The sequence below is a fragment of the Neofelis nebulosa genome, chromosome 18 (assembly GCF_028018385.1).
Source record: "Neofelis nebulosa isolate mNeoNeb1 chromosome 18, mNeoNeb1.pri, whole genome shotgun sequence".
NCBI classification, from domain to species: Eukaryota; Metazoa; Chordata; class Mammalia; order Carnivora; family Felidae; genus Neofelis; species Neofelis nebulosa.
In genome coordinates, this window is record NC_080799.1 from 10721047 (window position 1) to 10739361 (window position 18315).

The 18315-nt window shown below is 55.3% G+C and overlaps 1 protein-coding gene across 3 annotated transcripts in view; it reads left to right on the top strand.

The window, feature by feature from the left end:
* GTF2IRD1 (GTF2I repeat domain containing 1) overlaps positions 1-18315 on the top strand; it is a 124559-nt gene that overhangs the window by 67928 nt on the left and 38316 nt on the right. For 2 of the 3 annotated variants that reach the window (XM_058710194.1, XM_058710195.1), the window contains exons 15-21: positions 2023-2070; positions 2974-3039; positions 4085-4268; positions 11511-11560; positions 11786-11842; positions 13055-13138; positions 17841-18024. In XM_058710194.1, the coding sequence (XP_058566177.1) occupies positions 2023-2070; positions 2974-3039; positions 4085-4268; positions 11511-11560; positions 11786-11842; positions 13055-13138; positions 17841-18024 (673 nt within the window). The remainder of the gene's footprint in view (positions 1-2022; positions 2071-2973; positions 3040-4084; positions 4269-11510; positions 11561-11785; positions 11843-13054; positions 13139-17840; positions 18025-18315) is intronic. The other variant, XM_058710196.1, reaches the window with a different exon arrangement.

Here is an 18315-nt window from a genome sequence, read left to right on the forward strand (position 1 = left end):
AGCAGAAGCCCCTCCATAGTGGGGCTGAAGATGCCTGGACTCGGTGGGGAGCTGGGGCTGGTCCTATCCCTATCAGCTCTTCAGATTGTTGATCCTGCCGGGAAGACGGCACATGGACAGCTCACAGCAGGGACGGACTCCCTGGCCAGGTCTCCCTCTGGCTTCGTGTCCCTCTGGACCACCTCGTAACCTTAATTTGTGCTCCAGATTCACACTTGGGCGGTTCCCTTCACCTGGGACTGATAGTTACCTGGCTCCTCTTGTCACAGGTCCCTGCCCAGGGAAATCCCCTGGTGGCCCTGCCGGTCCCACCACACTCCTCTCTCCATGTCCGCCCCCCTCTTCCTCTAGAAATGGCACAAACCGCAGGACCTTCCAGAAGCTGACCCTGAGATAAGGCTTTGCTTGCATGCGTCTATTTGGGAGGAGATCCAGGTGTGCCGGCGTGGGGTGGGAGGCAGGAAGTGTTACGAGGCCCGTTACCGCTGCGGACCGCTGAGCCACGGGACCAGAGAGCCACGTAAAGCACGCGTTGGAGTTAGGCAGCCAAGTGAGGAGGGAGCTGGGATAGTGATCCTCTAAATCGCCCTGTGTCGTTGGTCGAGAGCCGTTTCCAGGCGGTTTGTTGTGCTGGACCACAGCTTGCTGGGGTTGTCACTGCAGCCAGAGTAAATCCTTCGTGCAGAGTCAGGAGGGCCCAGCACCCACCGCCCACAGGGTGCCCAGGGCTGGCCCTCTACCTTTTCAAGTCAGCTGAGCATAGGTGAAACCCTCCAGAACCTTTCAGCTCCTTCGGAGCTGAGCCCCAAACTTTGGGTTTGTCCGTTGATCCCAGATGCAGGCTCACTTTCCCTCCATCCTGAGCAAATTTTGACTCTTGGCAGCTCTCCCCAGGATCAGCCCCTTTCCTTCCTGTTCACGATCCTGTCCGGGACCGGGGACAGCACTCTGTATCCCTCTGTCCCCAAGTGCTCCCTGCAGGAGTTGGCGGGGGAGCAGACGGGCACCGGCCGGGAGTGTGGCAGGCCTGGGGTCCACCTGTTCCACCACTTTCCAGCTCCACTACACGTCGTGAAGGGTCAGTCCCGCGTGTGAAAGCACCTGGCCGCCCAAAGTGCCAGCGGGCTTCCCAGATGATAGCCTCCTTCCGGTTGTTTCAAGTGTTGAAAATCCCCGATGCCTTCCTTCCTCCAAACCCTGGCAATAATGGGCCGCTGCTCAGGGAGGCCCCGCGGTGTGCCTGCCCCCTCGCCCCAGCACCCCCCCATCCACGTACATGTACTTCTTCCTGCAGCCAAAATCTCAGTTTACCCCCCACCCAAGCTGTTCTTCCCTCCCTGCTCCCCCCCTGTTGCTTTTCGTATCATAGACCCTCGTATCCAGGCGGGTATCCCCCTCCTGCAGGAAGCCCCCTCTCCTCAGCCCTTCCCCCCGACCCTGGCCACCAGGAGCCCCCACCCCCATGCAGCTTTACCACCCACCTTTCGAGTTGCTCACTCACCATGTCCTCGCTTCCTGGGGACGAGGCTGGGTCCGAGCTGGGAGCTTAGGCCAAGGTCAGTGCCATCTCATCAGAGAGCCCCCTGGACCACCTGACCCAGGATGGGTCCACGCTCCCCACTCGCCCTCCCCCTCTGTCCCCTCATCCAACTGCTTCTCTTACGGCATCACTGCTGACTGGCATTACATGTTCTATCTGGCGTCACAGCAGGACAGGGTTTGTCTTGTTCCCGTGTGTCCTCAGTGCCTAGAACAGAACCCAGCACGTGGAAAGAACGGACTGACTCGGGTCTGGTCCCCAGAGGTACCAAATGTGCTCCGACACCTGGTCTCTGAACGTGCCCTCCTCGTGCCTTCCCAAGGAGGGCAGGTTTAGTCCCTGTGCAGGGTGAGGGTCCCCAGCCCCACCTGGGGAGTTGCCATGCTGTGCTCTATGCCCCCCACTTGTCCAGCGTGACTTCTGCAGCACAGGGCCCAGCAGATGATGCACGTGGCTTCCTGGCACCCTCTGTTCTCTTTCAGAGAAAGGCCCCAGCGAGGACCCGCGGCCTGAGGAGAGGCCCACAGAGGGTGAGGCTCTGTCCACCTTCCCCGTCACACCCCACCTCTCCTCGCCTCCCCCGCCCTTCCTCTCCCCATTGTCTCCGGTTCTTTCCGACACCCCGTTGGAGGTGAGGGTCCTGTGGGCTTCCTAAAGGTGGGAGGAGTTTACGGATGTGTCTTCTAGAACTAGGAGGCACCTGGTCAGAGGTACAAGCAGCTCTTTCTGGTGCGCGAAATGCAGAGCATTCTCTTTGTTTTTATACACATCCTGCTTCTTTCACAAAGGTTTTAAGTCTGGAGACTGAGCATAAAATTGGCTTTGTGTCCAGCAGACCGGCTCATTCTCAGGAACACTGCTCATTCCCTTCCTGTTGAGTGAGAGGAGTGCGCAGGAAGAGAGGTCAAAGCGGGGATGTGTGTGTGTTTCCTCTTGGGGGATTCTGCCCCTGGAACGGAATGAGTGGCTGTGAGAGGAGAGAATGGTCATTTCCCCAAACCCAGCCCGACCAGGGGCAGGGACAGAAAATTCCACTGCCACCTGGTGGCGGCATACTCAATTTACAGGCTTACCATTCCGCCACTAGCTAAGTCACTTCCCGAGCTGGTCTAGAGTGACAGACACACCCTTAGAAAGGTCTCTGGTCATTCTTCGGCCGCAAAATTGCCAAAATCTTCCAAATCACCATTCAGCCCTGGTGGTACCTTAGACCCGACTTTAAGAGCAGACGTTTGAGTTTGGGAACCCTGCGGACCAGTCTGGGGGTGCCATTTCTGGGGAAAGAGGTTACCCGCCGCCGCCACCCGGCCTTCCCCCCCTTCCAAGGTCCCAATGCGGGGTCATTCTTGGTGCTGGCAGAGCTGGGACATGAGCTGAGGAGCGGGGTCCTGCTGCCCCTGGGGAGGCCCAACAGGCTGCCTTTTGCCTTCCAGACAGCCACGGTGACGTGATCCGGCCCCTGCGGAAGCAGGTGGAACTGCTCTTCAACACGCGATACGGTGAGCAAGGAGCCGGACAGGCCCAGGGCGGCCGGCCCTCCTTCCAGCCGCCCTGTTTTCAGAGGGACTCTGGGCCCCGCTGCTCCCTGCACAGGGGCAAGGGAGGGAGGGGCGGGGAGGGGGGGGCTGGGGTGCGCTGGGAAGGGGATGGGGATACCCAGGGAAACTGAGGCATTGCCCTCCCCCCCTAAACGCGGCCCCCAGCCTTCTTCATCCACACGCTCCCTCGGTCTGCCTCAGCCGCACATTGGCGAGCCCATTCTGTTCACTGCAGCGACCGCTCTTCTGTTCTCACAGACAGCCTCATCCAGGGTCCTCAGGAGGACTCTTACATAGCAAGGACTTTCCTACTTGGGAGTCCAGGAAAGAGGGTATGGGAGGGGAGAGGAGGCTATTCTTTTGTTAGGCCCCAGTGGTTTGCCGGGCACTGGCTAGGGGTTTCACACGAGCTCTCCTGTCCCACAAAACCCTTGTGTCCTCATACCCATTTTACGGATGAGGAAAAGTAAGGCCTGGGGAGATGATTTGGCTTGTCTGAGCGTGAGTGGCAGTGAGTGGCCGGCCTGGATCTCCAACGTATCCCATTCCTAAGCTGCGGTGCTGGGCCACACAGAGTTTGGGGGTTATTTCTGGTGGGAGGGGGACTCCGGAAGGCCGTACCAGCAGCGCAGGGGATAGGGGGCTTGGGTGGAGCCAATGCCAGGTGTCACCAGCCATCAGTGGTTTCAGTGCATGAGGGCACTATGTGTGGGTTTGGGGGTCCCACTGACTCGGGTTCACACCCCGCAGCCCTGGGGCTCTGCCACTGAATCATGTCCCCTCTGAGCTCCCGGTCTCTCACCTGCAGACTGGGGGTAACAGTTTCCATCTCTCAGGAGGGTTGGGGGGGTCAACTAACACCTGACTCTCGAGAGCCCTCGCACCTGCACACACATACACACACACACACACACACGCACACACCCCGCACAGACGCGGGAGGCTCGAGCGGAGGCTCATAGCCCCCGTAGCCCTGGGTGGCCCTACAGCAGCCGTGTCTCCGCAGCCAAGGCCATTGGCATCTCGGAGCCTGTCAAGGTGCCCTACTCCAAGTTCCTGATGTACCCGGAGGAGCTGTTTGTGGTGGGGCTGCCTGAAGGCATCTCCCTCCGCAGGCCCAACTGCTTCGGGATCGCCAAGCTCCGGAAGATCCTGGAAGCCAGCAACAGCATCCAGTTTGTCATCAAGAGGTAAGGGCTGGCCACGTCCACGAGGGGGCCCTCCGGGCTTGCCCGGCGCCTGGGAGAAGCACCAAATCGTGGGGGGGGGGGGAAATCGTCTCATTTTTGTCTTTTTTTTTTTTTTTTTTAAGTTTGTTCATTTTGAGAGAGACAGGGAGAGCCAGTGGGGAGGATGGGGAGAGAGGGAGGGAGAGAATCCCAATCCGTCTCTGCACTGTCAGTGTGGAGCCCAGCACGGGGCTTGAACCCACAAAGCTGTGAGATAACCGCCGAGGCACCCTTGTTTTTGCCTTCGAGGGCCCAGCAGAGCGCCAGGGGATCCAGCCTGTGTGCCCAGCTCAGATATAAAATCCCTGAGGAAAAGGTGGAGGCAGCTACTGATTTAAGGCGGGGAGGGGTGTCTGGGGTGACCTGTTTGTTGCTACTGTTACATCACGTAAATTTAGGCTTGGTTTGGTTGAAAGTGGCAAGAAAGAGGAGAGTCTTAAGAGTTTGTCCCCCCTCCCTGGGGGAGTAGATGGCCCCCCAAATTGGGAGATTCACGGCAGCCTTTGTGCCTAGAGTGGCAGGCGGGTGATGGGGTGTGGAGCAGGGCGCCCTCCCCCGGGGCCTGGTTTGCACCAGGAGGAACAAGGAAGGGGGTACTCCGACGGACCCAAATAATGGACATGTGGTGCCTTCCTTCAACAAGTACATCTTGAGTGCCAGCCATGTGCAGGTTGTGAGAAGCAGCAAATGCTGAGTTCTACCCTTGAGTTGGCCAGTCTCATTGACTAAAACTACCATATAATGTCGGGCAAAGGCGAACGCTATGACACAGGGTCAGGGGGTAGAGAGGGGCAGGAGGAACCTATTTAAGGAAGCAAGGCATGTTGATATCTGGCGAAAGGGCGTTCAGGCAGAGGGAGCGGCAGGTGCAAAGGCCCTGAGGCAGGGGCACGTTCACATGTTTGAAGACTAGTGAGGTGCTGGTGTGACTAGGCAGACTGAGGGAGGAAAGAGTGGTAAAGCCTGGGAGGGAGCAGGGGCTGGATCATGCAGGGTCTCAGACAGGCTTCAAGAGTTCGGATTTTATTTTACATTTAATGAGAACTCGCTGGAAGATTCGGAGGAGAATATGACATGATCTGGTCTTTTTTTTTTTTTTTTTTTTTTTTAAATGAGGTGGAGGGCAACCTGGGGACTGTGGGCAGGGGCAGCAGCAGGGACCAGCGAGGAGGCTTTCCTCTGGCCCCATGGACAGGGTAGGAGCTTGGTGAGAAGTTCAGGTTCAGGCAGCATTCTGAAGACGGGCTGTTGGGATTTGCTAACATGTTGGCCGTGGGGTGGGAGCGAAAGGGGGGCCCGAATGACTCCGTCAAGGCTGATCCCCTGGGGGGCGGTAATCCATTCTCTGAGATGGAAGGGGTGGAGGCTGCCGTCAGGAGTCAATCTGACGCGTGTTGTGTTTGAGGTGCGTGGGGGGGGGCCTTCTGGTGGGTGGATACCCAAAACTCACCCCCTGGGCAGGGCAGACGTCAGGGTGGGGACAGGGCATTGGGACCTAAATGTCCTGAATGTCCACATTCAGGAGGGAAGGGACACATGGGGGCTGCCTGCCCCGTCCCTCCCTCCAAATCGAGAACCTGAAAGCCTCGGAGGTAGGAGCCAAGTCAAGAGCGTCTCCTCGGTAAGCTGACCTGGTTCGATGTTTAGTGCAGGGACAGCCTTTCTCCTGTGCTCACGAGCATTTTTTTGTGCCCCTTTATACTTAGAAAGGGAGGCCGATGAGCCTGGTGACACTCGGTCTCCTGGGGCTGAGTCTGCACCTCCTGTTACTGCCCGTGACCTTGGGCAAGCTGCTCGGGGTGGCCAATGGGAAGCACCATACACTTCCCAGAGCGGCAGTGTGGAGGTCAAGGCTCAGCCAAGGGCCTGGTGCCCTGTAAGTACTCGATCAAGATGGGTTTGTTTTTTTCTAGCATCAGGTGTGTTAGGGTTTAATTCATATTCAGCAAAATTCACCCTTTTTTTAAAAAAGTTGTTTATTTACCTTGAGAGAGAGAGAAAGACTTAGGGGAGGGGCCGAGAGAGAGAAGAGAATCCCAAGCAGGCCGTGTGCTGCCAGATGGAGCCCGGTGTGGGGCTCGAACTCATGAACTGAGAGGTCGTAACCTGAGCGGAAGTTAAGAGTCGGAGGCTCGACTGACTGAGCCACCCAGGCGCAACCTCGCCCTTTTTAAGTGTACCCTCTTTGAACTCTGACAAGCTCTTGCAGTAGTATAACCGCCACTGTAATCAGGATACAGAACAGTCCCATCACCCCCAAAATTTCCCGTGTCCCTCTGTTGGCCACCCTAGAGCCCCTGGCAACTGCCGATCGACCTTCTGTCATCATTTCGCCTTTTCCAGAATGTCCTTCAAATGCAGCGGTCCAGTGCACAGCCTTTTGAGTTGACTTCTTTCTCTTAGCTTTTGAGAGAAATTCATGTGGTTGCCTGGATAAGGATTTCACGTCTTTTAAAATATATCAGTTTTAAAAAGTAAGTTTAGGGGCGCCCGGGTGGCTCATTCGGTTAAGCGTCCGACTCTCAATTGCAGTTCAGGTCATGATCTCGCGGTTCGTGAGTTTGAGCCCCGCATCAGGCTCTGTAATGACCATGTGGAGCCTGCTTGGGATTCTCTCTCTTTCTCTGCCCCTCCCCTGCACTCGCCCACTCTCTCAAAATAAATAAAATAAAGTAAAATAAAATAAAATAAAATAAAATAAAGTAAAGTAAAATAAATAAAATAAAATAAAGTAAAGTAAACTAAACTAAAATAAAATAAAATAAAAAGTAAGTTTAACTGATTACAGTTTTCTGCAAGCCAAGCAAAGAAAATTGCTCAAGTGGGAGAGAGCGATGGCTTTTGCCGGGCATGGCATTTGGGGCTGTGGAGCAAAGGCTTTGCTGGGTAATTTTAAGAGACTGAGCGCTTAGTGTACTTACTTTGTTATTTCTCATTTTAAAACTCAGCAAAACTACTGTTGGGAGTATTAAGTGAGAAAGAGCCACCTCTCATTTTAATCTTACTTTAGGAAAGGGTGCGTTGGGGGGCGATGTAAATGTTCTAGAATTAGGTAGAAGGACAGCTGTATAAACAACTTTGTGAACGTGCTGAAAACCACAGATTGGTATACTTTAAATTTTTTTTTAATGTTTATTTATTTTTGAGAAAGAGAGAGAGAGTGTGAGCAGGGGAGGGTCAGAGAGAGAGGGAGACGCAGAATCGGAAGCAGGCTCCAACTCCAACGCGGGTTTCGAACTCACGAACCGTGAGATCATGACCTGGGCTGAAGTCGGATGCTTAACCGACACCACCCAGGTGCCCGAGATTGGTGTACTTTAAAAATGAATGTTATGGTATATGCATTCCATCCGAATAAGGCATATGTATGTGCCTCATGTATATGTATGTAGATATGCATATTAGCGTGCTGGGCCGGCAGTAACAAAGTGTAACAGACATTTATCTCCCCTGGCTCTGGAGACCAGAAGTCCAAGATCAAGGTGCTGGCAGGTCGCGTTTCTCTGGGGGCCTCTTTCTCTGGCTTGCAGGTGGTCACCTCTTCACTGTGCCTTCATATGGCCTTTTCTCTGTGTACATACCTCCCAGGTGGCTCTTTCCATGTGACCTAATTCCTTCTTCTTATAAGGGCACCAGTCAGGGGATGAGGGTCCGCCCGACGTCCTCATGTAAATTTAACCACCTTTTAAAAGACACTGGCTTCAAATACAGTCACATCCCAAGGTACGGGGGGGTCCGGGCTTCAATATATGAAATTTGGGGGAGATACAGTTCAGCCCATAAAAATATAAAGTTGACCTTTGAACAGTACAGGGATTAGAGGGGTATCTGGGTGGCTCAGTCGGTTAAGTGTCCAACTCTTGGTCAGGACCTCACAGTTCATGAGATTGAGCCCCATGTAGGGCTCTCTGCTGAGAGTGCAGAGCCTGCTTGGGATTCTCTCTCTCCCTCTCTCCCTTCCCCTCCCCTGCTCGTGTGCACGCACACACATGTAAGCATGTGTTCGTGCACTCTCTCTCAAAATAAATAAACATTAAAAAAAAAATGGAGGTTAGGAGTCCTGACACCCCCCAGTCCCCATGCAGTTGAAAATTCACGTATCACTTTTGACTCCCCAAAAACTTAACTACTTACCTCCGAAACTAATGTAACATTGTATGTCAACTATAACCAGGCATAAAAAAAGAATAGGAAAAAGAAAAAAAGTAACTACTAATAACCCACTGTTGACCCGGAAGCCTTACCAATAACATAAACAGCTAGTTAACACGAATTTGTATGTTGTATGTATTACATACCATATTTTTACAACAAAGTAAGCTAGAAAAAAGAAAATGTTCAGAAAATGTAAAGAAGTGGGGTGCCTGGGTGGCTCAGTCGGTTAAGCATCCTGACTTTGGCTCAGGTCATGATCTCGCGGTTCAGGAGCTCAAGCCCCGAGTCGGGCTGTCAGCACAAAGCCCACTTCAGAGCCTCTGTCCGCTCTCTCTCTGCCCCTTCCCCACATGCACGTGCACTCTCTCTCAAAAATAAATAAACATTTAAAAAAATTTATAAACAGAGGGGTGCCTGGGTGGCTCAGTCGGTTGAGCGTCTGACTTCGGCTCAGGTCATGATCTCACAGTTCTCGGGTTCGAGCCCCGCATTGGGCTCTGTGCTGACAGCCCAGAGCCTGGAGCTTCAGATTCTGTGTCTCCCTCTCTCTCTACCCCTCCCCGACTCGTGCTCTGTCTCTGTCTCTTTCAAAACTAAGCACCAAAAATTTTTTAAAAAACTTATATACAGAAAATGCACAGAAGAGAAAATGCGTTTACAGTACTGAACTGTATTTTTTGGAAAAAAATCCGCATGTGAATGGACGCACACAGTTCAAACGCATGTCCATCAAGGGTCAACTGCACATTTGTATATATGAGAAGTCATCACCTGCAGGAGACATCAGTAATTGACCGACACACTTTCTGCCTGTACCTGACCTCCACGTCCTTGTGGAGGACATACTTTGGACAACCTCTACCAGTCATTACAACTGGCACAAATCAGATTAAACTTTCTAAACTTTTGATCGGAAAGCATTCTTTACACCTCGATCCTTGAGCTTGTAAGCCAGATGTTCATATTCTTTGGTGCATTCTTGTGGGGAAAGGACCCCTTGCTTTCATCAAATTCTCCAGAGTTTAGAAACCTTTTGGAAACTTAAAATCGTGGGTGGGTTCACACGGATAGGAAATCGCTACCCGGGAGTCGTGGCGGAGGGCTATGGCTGATGTAACGCTACAGTGAGTTCTGATCCTGACCACAGGGCATTAGCAGATGCCACAGGTTCAGGGCATGGTCTCCAACAAGACCACGCCCATTTCAGACCCCAGCTGCAAGTTTGAGGATCCCTAGGCCACCTACACTTCTGAGCATCTGGGCCTAAATCTGAGGCTTCCCACAACTCCCTGCAAGTTCAGTAATTAGCTAGAACAACTCCCAGACCTCGGGAACGTGCTGTATTACAATTACCGTTTTATATAAAGGATACTGACCAGGACCAGCCAAATGGCACTCACTAAAGGCAAGGTCCCCATGTTATCAGGGCATATGTCACCCTCCAGCCCTGAGTTCAGTGTCCCTGATTATTATTGGGATTCTTTCCATAGGCATGCTCGATCGGGTCATTGGCCATGCGACTGAGCTCAGTCTGTAGAAATTAGGAGGGTGGGCTGATAGCAGGTGGCTCAGAGCCTTAGCCCTCTGATCACGTGGTCAGTCTTCCAGAATCCCAAATCATCTCCCTAGCAGAAACTTCGGTGTGATCCCAGGGTCCCAACCAGGAATAATAATAACGAAGACGCTCCCGTCACTCGAGAAATAACCAAAGATGAGAGTTTACCTCCCAGGAACCAGAGACAGAGACCAAAGTCTTTATCATATAGCACGGATTCTAAATGCCCTGTTTGTAATGCAGACTTGTCCAGCTAGAGCAGGCCTGTCTGCTCGAAGAAAGGGAGGCATGTTCTGGAGTCTGTGGCAGGCTGAGGATGTTGGGGAGGTCACACTGGCTGGAGGAGGGCTGACGGGCCAGGGGGGACGATGGAGTGGGACGGGTAGTGGAAAACTACTCCTTCGAATCTCCTGACAGGTGTCGTGGGGGTGGGGTGCTGGACCAGGGTTCAGTGTGAGTATGGGTCTGTGGGTGAGGCTGCTGGGAGAGGTAATGAGCTCTCCATCACCGGGGTAACCAAGAAGTGGCCCAGAGGAGACCCTGCCTAGAAGGGAGACCAAAGGCCAGACTCAGGGCACCCCCACCCCAGGTCAGGCGGCCAGTGGATAAGGATTCGCTGCCTTTTTTGGCAGCGGGCATGTGGGCACGTGCCCCAAGCTGGGCTCACAGGGCCTGAGGGAGGAGGACGCACAGCCCTGCCTTGGAGCCCAGCCTCAGGGGCCAGAAGAGGCCTCAGGCTGCATTTAGAAACTTCTCCACTACCTCTTCCCCTTCTCCTTATGGGGAAACTGAGTCCCAGAAAGTGAAATGACGTCCCCACTGTCACCTGCGAGAGTCAGGAGCCGAGCGGGGCTCCCGCTGTGTCAGACGAGACAGCAGAGGCCCTGGTGGGGAGGTGTCTCGGCCGTGAGGGGGGGCGGGGGCCTTTTCTGAGCCCTGCCCGATCCCGCTGTGTGGTCCTGGGCATGTTGCTCAGTCTCCGCATCCTGTGAATGGAGTGATGGAAACAGTACCCGCCTCAAGGGGGTTGAGAGAGCGCGCCATGACATCTGGGGGGGTCTCTGTGGGGTCTGGAGATACAGGTATTAGTGCAGAGCTGGGGTCGGTCCCCGAGGCCCCGACTGCAAGTGACCCGGCAGCTCTCGGGTGTCAGCCGGAGACCCGGGACCTGCCCTGTCGCTCTGAGATCTTGCCGTCTGCTTCTGCACTTCAAACTGGCCCCGTGGGGAAGCATCGCAGAACTGAGTGACGATGGGTTGGGGTCAGGCTGGCCTCCCTCTGGGCGGGGTCCTCAGAGCCCAGCACAGCCCCCCCAGTACCACACGTGGGTCGGCAGGACAAGGGCGAAGGACGGGGACCCCACACCTGGGCTGTCCAGGGCTGGGAGGGCCTGTTGCACAGCTGGGTAAGCTGAGGCCCAGGGGTGCAGACTGAAGCTATACCAGGAAGGCCCGGAGGGGCCTCAGCGATTGCCCTGCTGTGGTGTTTTCCAGACCTGAGCTGCTCACCGAGGGAGTCAAAGAGCCCATCGCGGACAGCCAAGGTACCCCGTTCAGGGACGCGGGCTGAGGCGCCCGCCGGGCGTGGGAGGGGTCCCAGGTCTCTGCCACCATCCCTTCTCCCTCTTCCTCTTTCCTGGTCCCGCCTCCCCTGGCGTCCCCCACTGCCCTCTCCACCGGGATCCCCCCTAGAGACACTGCCCCTGTCCCCGGGTCCCAGGAGCTGGCTGTTCACCCTGGCTTCTCTCCTCCCCCTTCCCCGCCCCCAGAGAGGGATTCCGGGGACCCTCTTGTGGACGAGAGCCTGAAGAGACAGGGTTTTCAAGGTAAGGTTGCAGCTCAGGATGGGGTCCGCTGTCCCAGTGCCATGACCTTGACCTGGCTTGGGTTTGGAGGGCCAGGCTGCGGGTGGGAGGGGCTGGCCCCCGTCATCACGGCCTGGGGGTCTGAGTGAGGCTGGCTGGCAGGTGGGGCGGGAAGAAGAGTCTCCCTAAAAGTGCAGGGGGATGGCAGGGTGCAGGAGCGCACCGACTGTCCCTTCTGGGGAGGCGGTCAGCTGTGCTCGATGCCTGAAGCCAAAAAAGGGCGAGGTCCCCAAGTGCAAGGGGGTTCTATGGACAAGGAGAACCGTGGCTGGGCCACGAAGGGGTGAGGGACAGTGAGTGGGGCGGAAGATGGATGGAAGGCGGGAGAAGCTTGAGCAAATGCAGGGGAGAGCCAGAAGCAGGAAGTCCACGTGCCGAGTTGGGACAGCTCCGGGGTGTGGCCATGAGTCCCCGAGGGTGGGCTGTTCCCCGGGTGGCCCCTGGGTGGTCCCTGCGGCTCTGAGGAGAGAGTGAGGTCAGCGAGACCAGCCCAGAGAGTGGGGGGCCCAGAGATAGGACCCCAATCCCAGGGGGACGGCTGTTCACTGCCCTGTCTCTCTCGCTCCCTCCCGGCCAGCCAGAACTTGCCGCAGTGAGGGGCGCTCACGACTCCCACCCCACCCGTGACTCCTTGTACCCAGCCTCACAGAAGACTGGGGTCCTCACCGTACCCCCCCCCACCACCACTTGACCGCCCAGAGGTCCACTCCCTCCCTCCCTCCCTCTCTCTCTCCCCGGGCTGTGCCAGGCTGCAGTCTCTCGAGGTCAGGGGACTGTCTGGGGCCCCCATGGCATGGGCTGGCACATGGGCTCCTTAGCAGATACCCCGCCCCCACCCCGGGTGAGAGAGGGACCCGGGGAGGCCCTCCCCACCGAACCCCTGCTCCTAGCCTGCTCTTCCTCGTGCCGTCTCTCACCTCTCAGGCTTATTTACTGGTTTAGTGGTTTTCAGATGTCAACAATTAACTAAATTTCCCACTCGTTGCTGTTGTCACAACAGTGTGCGTCCTTCCAGAAAAACCTACATCTCCGTCTAGATGTTAGTTCTGAAGGACTCTGAGGGGCCCGCTCTGAGGAGGAGTTCCCCATAATTAGGCAATCCTATTCCTTAAAAGTCCCCAAGTGCCTTTTAATTGGACAGCCTCAAATCCGTAATTGTTTTTCACTGTGCAGAAAACTACGACGCTCGACTCTCGCGCATCGACATCGCCAACACGCTGCGGGAGCAAGTCCAGGACCTGTTCAATAAGAAATACGGTGAGCCCCGGGGTGCCCGGGCGGGAGGGCAGCCTGGCTGCTGCGGGAAGAGAGGCAGACACTTCCTGCTGGTAGCCGTGGTCATTTCTGGGGAAACCATTCGCTCGCTCACAGGCATTTTTTGAGCACTTACTATGTGCCAGACACTGGGGATACGGTAGCGAAGAAACAGAGGCCCTGCCCTCTTGGGCGCTGTAGACCAGCGGGGTCAAGACTGGGCTTGCAATTCGAGAACTACACACAGGAGTGTCTGGGCGGCTCAGTCGGTTAAGCATCCAACTCTTGATTTCAGCTCAGGTCACGGTCTCCATGATTCTTGAGTTTGAGCTTCATGTCAGGCTCTGTGCTAACAGCGTGGAACCTGCTTGGGATTCTCTCTCTCTCTCTCTCTCTCTCTCTCTCTCTCTCCCTCTCTCTCTCTCTCTCTTTCTCTCAAAATAAATACACATAAAAAAAACCCAAAAAACTATAGGGGTGCCTGGGTGGCTCAGTCGGTTAGGCATCCTTCTTCAGCTCAGGTCATGATCTCACGGTCCCTGGGTGTGAGCCCCGCATTGGGACTCTGTGCTGACAGCTCAGAGCCTGGAGCCTGCTTCCGATTCTGTGTCTCCCTCTCTCTCTGCCCCTCCTCCTGTCTCAAAAATAAACAAACATAAAAACAAAAAAGAAAAAAAGAAAAACTACACATAGAATCCAATAACAATGAGACTCTGTTCCACAATTTTGCAGGAAAAGAGCAAGCTGCTCAAGAGAGAGTAACTTGGGTACCTACCTTCAATTGGGAGCCAGGGAGGCCTCTTTAAAGAAAGAGGCCTCTTTAAAAAAAGAACTGAAGGGGTGGGTAAGGAGTTACTACCAGAGTATGCAGGAAGGGCAGTCCAGCTGAGGTCATAGCACGTGCAAAGGCCCTGAGGCTTATCCTAGGAAGGGGCAGAAAGCTGAATTGGGGGAGTAGAGCTACAGGAGAGGGACCCTGTAGAGGTGGCCGGAACACAGACACCCCATCACCTAGGGCCTTTAGAGGCAACTGTGTTCTCGGTTTTGTATTTTATGGTGAGGACTGAAGTGACGGAAGTCACTTTGTAGTTTTTGTGGTTTGTTTTTTTTTAATGTTTATTTTTGAGAGAAACAGAGCACGAGCAGGGCAAGGGCAGAGAAAGAGGGAGACCCAGAATCCGAAGCAGGCTCCAGGCTCTGAGCTGTCAGCACAGAGCCCGACACGGGGCTCAAACTCACGTACTGTGAGATCATGACCTGAGTCGAAGTCGGGCTCTCAACCGACTGAGCCACCCAGGCGCCCTGCCACCTTGTGGTTTTAAAGCATCTTCCTGGCTCCCCATGAGAAAGGTGAATGGGGGCAAGAGGGTAGGGTGGGGAGGCCAGCTCGGAGGGTGGAGCGGGAGTAATGGCGGCCTGGGTGGCCCTGGCCGGGATGCCGGAGGAAAGCGGATGGAATCAAGGTGAGCTTCAGAAGTAGGATCAGTGGGCGAGCAGGGAGGGAAAGGCAGGCGTCCAGTTTGAGTCCTGGCTTGGAGAAAACAGGCCAGTGCAGTTAAGATGCTATATGGTCTCGAGTAACAAAAACAAAGTCACACTGGCTTCAGCCATCAGGGGTGTAGATCGGCTCCTGATCCAGTTACTATGACCACAGAGCAGATCGCCCCGAACCGAGCAACCTAAAATAGCGGCCACTGGCTCTTTCTCATCTCTCCACATTTCCATGCCGTCCCTCCGCGTGGGCTCCCCAGCATAGCAACTCCAGGACAGCTGGATTTGCCGGCCGGGTGGAAGCTGTTGCCTTTTGTGGCCCAGCCTCAGAGGTTGTGCGTCGTCACCTCTGCCATACTCCATTGGTCGAGGTCATTACAAAGTCCCCACCAAGCCCAGGTTCAAGGGGAGGGGACACAGTCCCCAGTTCTCTGTGGGGGAGTGTCGATGTGACGTTAAGAGGAGCACGTGGGATGGGAGAAATATTGGGGCGGCCGTCTTTGGACAGTATAATCAGCCACAGCTCGTAGCATGGGAAATCCAGCAGTGGGGTGGCCTTCAGGACCAACTGGATCCAGCAGTTCAGAGATGTCCTTGGTGTCTTTCCACCATGTTGGCATCGTCCCTGGCTGGCTTCCCACTTGCTGGCAAAATGACCACAGCAGGTTGAGACATCCCACCTATGCCTTGAGGAAGGAGGTGGGAACTGGCTTTTCCATGGCCTTTCTCCAGAGAGCGAGGGGTTTCTTTCCTAGAATTCCCTGAGCCCTCCCCTTGCTTCTCATTGGCCCCCGTTGAGTCCCATGTCCATCCCTCACCCAATCCCTGTGGCAGGGAAATGCCACATGCTCATTGGGTTACTGGGCCTGTCACTGTGACAAAAGGGAGGTGGGGGTGGAGACAGGTGGACACCCACGCTGTCAGCTAGAGAGAAGGGGCAGCACCCTCACCAAGAGGGGACAGCTTGAAGGGGAGGTGATGGGTTCCATCTTGGATGTGTTGAGTTTGAGGGCTGAGCAGAGATGAGCCGTAGGCAAGTGGAGATCCAGTCCGCTGTTCAGGAGAAGGGTCTGGATTGGATGTAAAAATTAGGCCATTGGGTAGAGGAACAAGAAAGAGTAGCCAGACCAGAGGCCGAGGGGCCCTGGTATGTAGAGGTCAGGTCATACCTGGTCAGGCAGTGGCAGAGTGACCAGAAAGGTGAGAAACCAGGAAAGTATGGGGTCACGGACATCAAGGAGGAGGCTTCAGGGAGGGGAGCACGGTTACCTGTGCCAAACTTGGCCAAGAGAAATGCAGGCACCCTGCAGGCCACAGGTCATTGGAGCAAGAGCCGTTTTGGAGGTGAGAAGTGGAGACAACAGTGTTCCTGTTTACGGATCATGGGTATACATTTTCCTTTCTGTCCCAATTATTTTTCATTGCCAAAACGATCTCTTAGCAGGGCGCCTGGGTGGCTCAGTTGGTTGAGCATCTGACTCTTGGTTTCGGCTCAGGTCATGGTCTCACGGATCGTGAGTTCAAGCCCCGAGTCGGGCTCTGCACTGACGGTGTGGAGCCTGCCTGGGATTCTCTCTCTCTCTCTCTCTCTCTCTCTCTCTCTCTCTGCCCCTCTCCTCGCGTGCACATGCGCATGTATTCTCCCTCTCTCTCTCAAAATAAATAAACTTAAAAAAAAAAAAAGATCGCTTAGCAATACCTACCATATAAACTAGTCAGCAACAAAGTCAGGATAAAGAATCAAAAAGACGGGAAACCTATCAAAATAGAGTAGATTAGCCGTTGCCAGGGCACAGGGAAGGAGGATGGGAAGTGACTGCTGCTGGGTACAGGGTTTCTTCCTGGAGTGATGAATGCATCCTGGAATTAGAGTGTGTTGATAATTTCACAACCTCCTCGAAAAACCACTGGATTGCATAAGTGACACCAGTCATTTTTGTGGTATGGGAATTAGATCTCAATTAAAAAAACAAGAACAGGGGCGCCTGGGTGGCTCAGTCGGTTAAGCGGCCGACTTCGGCTCAGGTCCTGATCTCACGGTTTGTGGGTTCAAGCCCCGTGTCGGGCTCTGTGCTGACAGCTCAGAGCCCGGAACTGGCTTCGGATTCTGTCTGTCTGTCTGTGTGTGTGTGTCCTCTCTCTGCCCCTCCCCTGTTCATGCTCTGTCTCTCAAAAATAAATAAATGTTAAAATTGAAAAAAATTTTTTTTAAATAAAAGAACACATACATACATACGCACATAAATAAATAGACAAGCAAAAACAGGCCGGAACACTGGCAAGTGCTTGGTAGATACAGTTGACAGATCAGACTGTGAGTTTCCCGGGAGCCAGAGCAAGAGGGGAAATGTGGCGAGTTACGCAATTCCCAGTGTCCCTGAGATAAAATTTAGTTTACTGCACAGAGAAGGTTCAGCTGTTCCTTCTCGTGCTGAGTCGTTCAGAGATTTTGTCTTCAGAAAGGGACATCCTGCACCACAACAAGCCCCTTGGAGGGACCGCAGTGTGTGCCTTCCCTCTGCCCAGGAGGGGCTCCACGGTGGACACCATCCAGTCAGCCTCACGGCACCCAGGCCTGCACCTGTGCCCTCGCCGCTGTGGACAGGAGCCACGGGACCGGCCGTGCTGTGCCTCGGGGACGGCCACTGACAGCAGGCAGCAAGCCCCGGTGGAGGGTGGCTTAGCAGTGGCCGTGCTGCCCCAGCACTGCCCCTAGGCCACCGTGAGACCCAGCACGTTCACACGGGTGCACACGCAGAGGGCTGGTGCAGGGAGCAAGGTCAAAGCCCAGATGCAGACGGAGGGTCTCAGGTCTCAGCCGAACCCTGCTGGCCTCAGGCTGGCTCCACCCTTGCCCCTAAATGCAGTCTGCCCTCAGGCCAGGCTGGTCCTGAGCCGGCTCGAGGCAGGCCCCGGAGGGGAGGGGGGCGCTGGCCGAGGGCCAGGCCTCCTAGGGAGGGGCCCGCTGCGGCCACAGGTACCATCCCGGACAGGGGCTTGCAGCTTCTCAGGCGGTGAGGCCGAGGAGCCTGACCCGCTGCCCTCTCCCCAGCGGCTGGAGCCATATGAGCCCTGCCCGCTCCTCAGCCCCTCAAGGACACACACTGTACCCCTGCACGACCCACTGCTGACTCCCGGGCCCCCGCCGCATGCCCCCGTGCCACAGTCCAGCGCTGCTCTAGCTTCTGATGACACATCTGTCCCTCCTCCACAGGAGAAGCCCTGGGCATCAAGTACCCGGTCCAGGTCCCCTACAAGCGGATCAAGAGTAACCCCGGCTCGGTGATCATCGAGGGGCTCCCCCCGGGAATCCCCTTCCGAAAGCCCTGCACCTTTGGCTCCCAGAACCTGGAGAGGATCCTTGCAGTGGCTGACAAGATCAAGTTCACGGTCACCAGGTGCTCAGGGGAAGGGTGAGGAGGCAAGACTAGCACGGGTGGGGGCCCTTGGCCTTTCCTTTGATCTGGTCCTGCCTCGTTCTGCCCTCCTTGCTGGACAAGGCAGCTTTCCGGTGCCATCCTGGGTCCCAGTGGGGGACAGAAAGGTGGCAGAGGGCCGGCCAGGGTGAAGGGAAACCCACTCAACCACCATGCAGCAGGGATAACCCTCACGACACCTCCTACCTGCCCGCAGCACCCACTCCTGCCCCCCCAGCCCCCAGGAAGGGTGGTCAGCCCATGTCAGAGGGG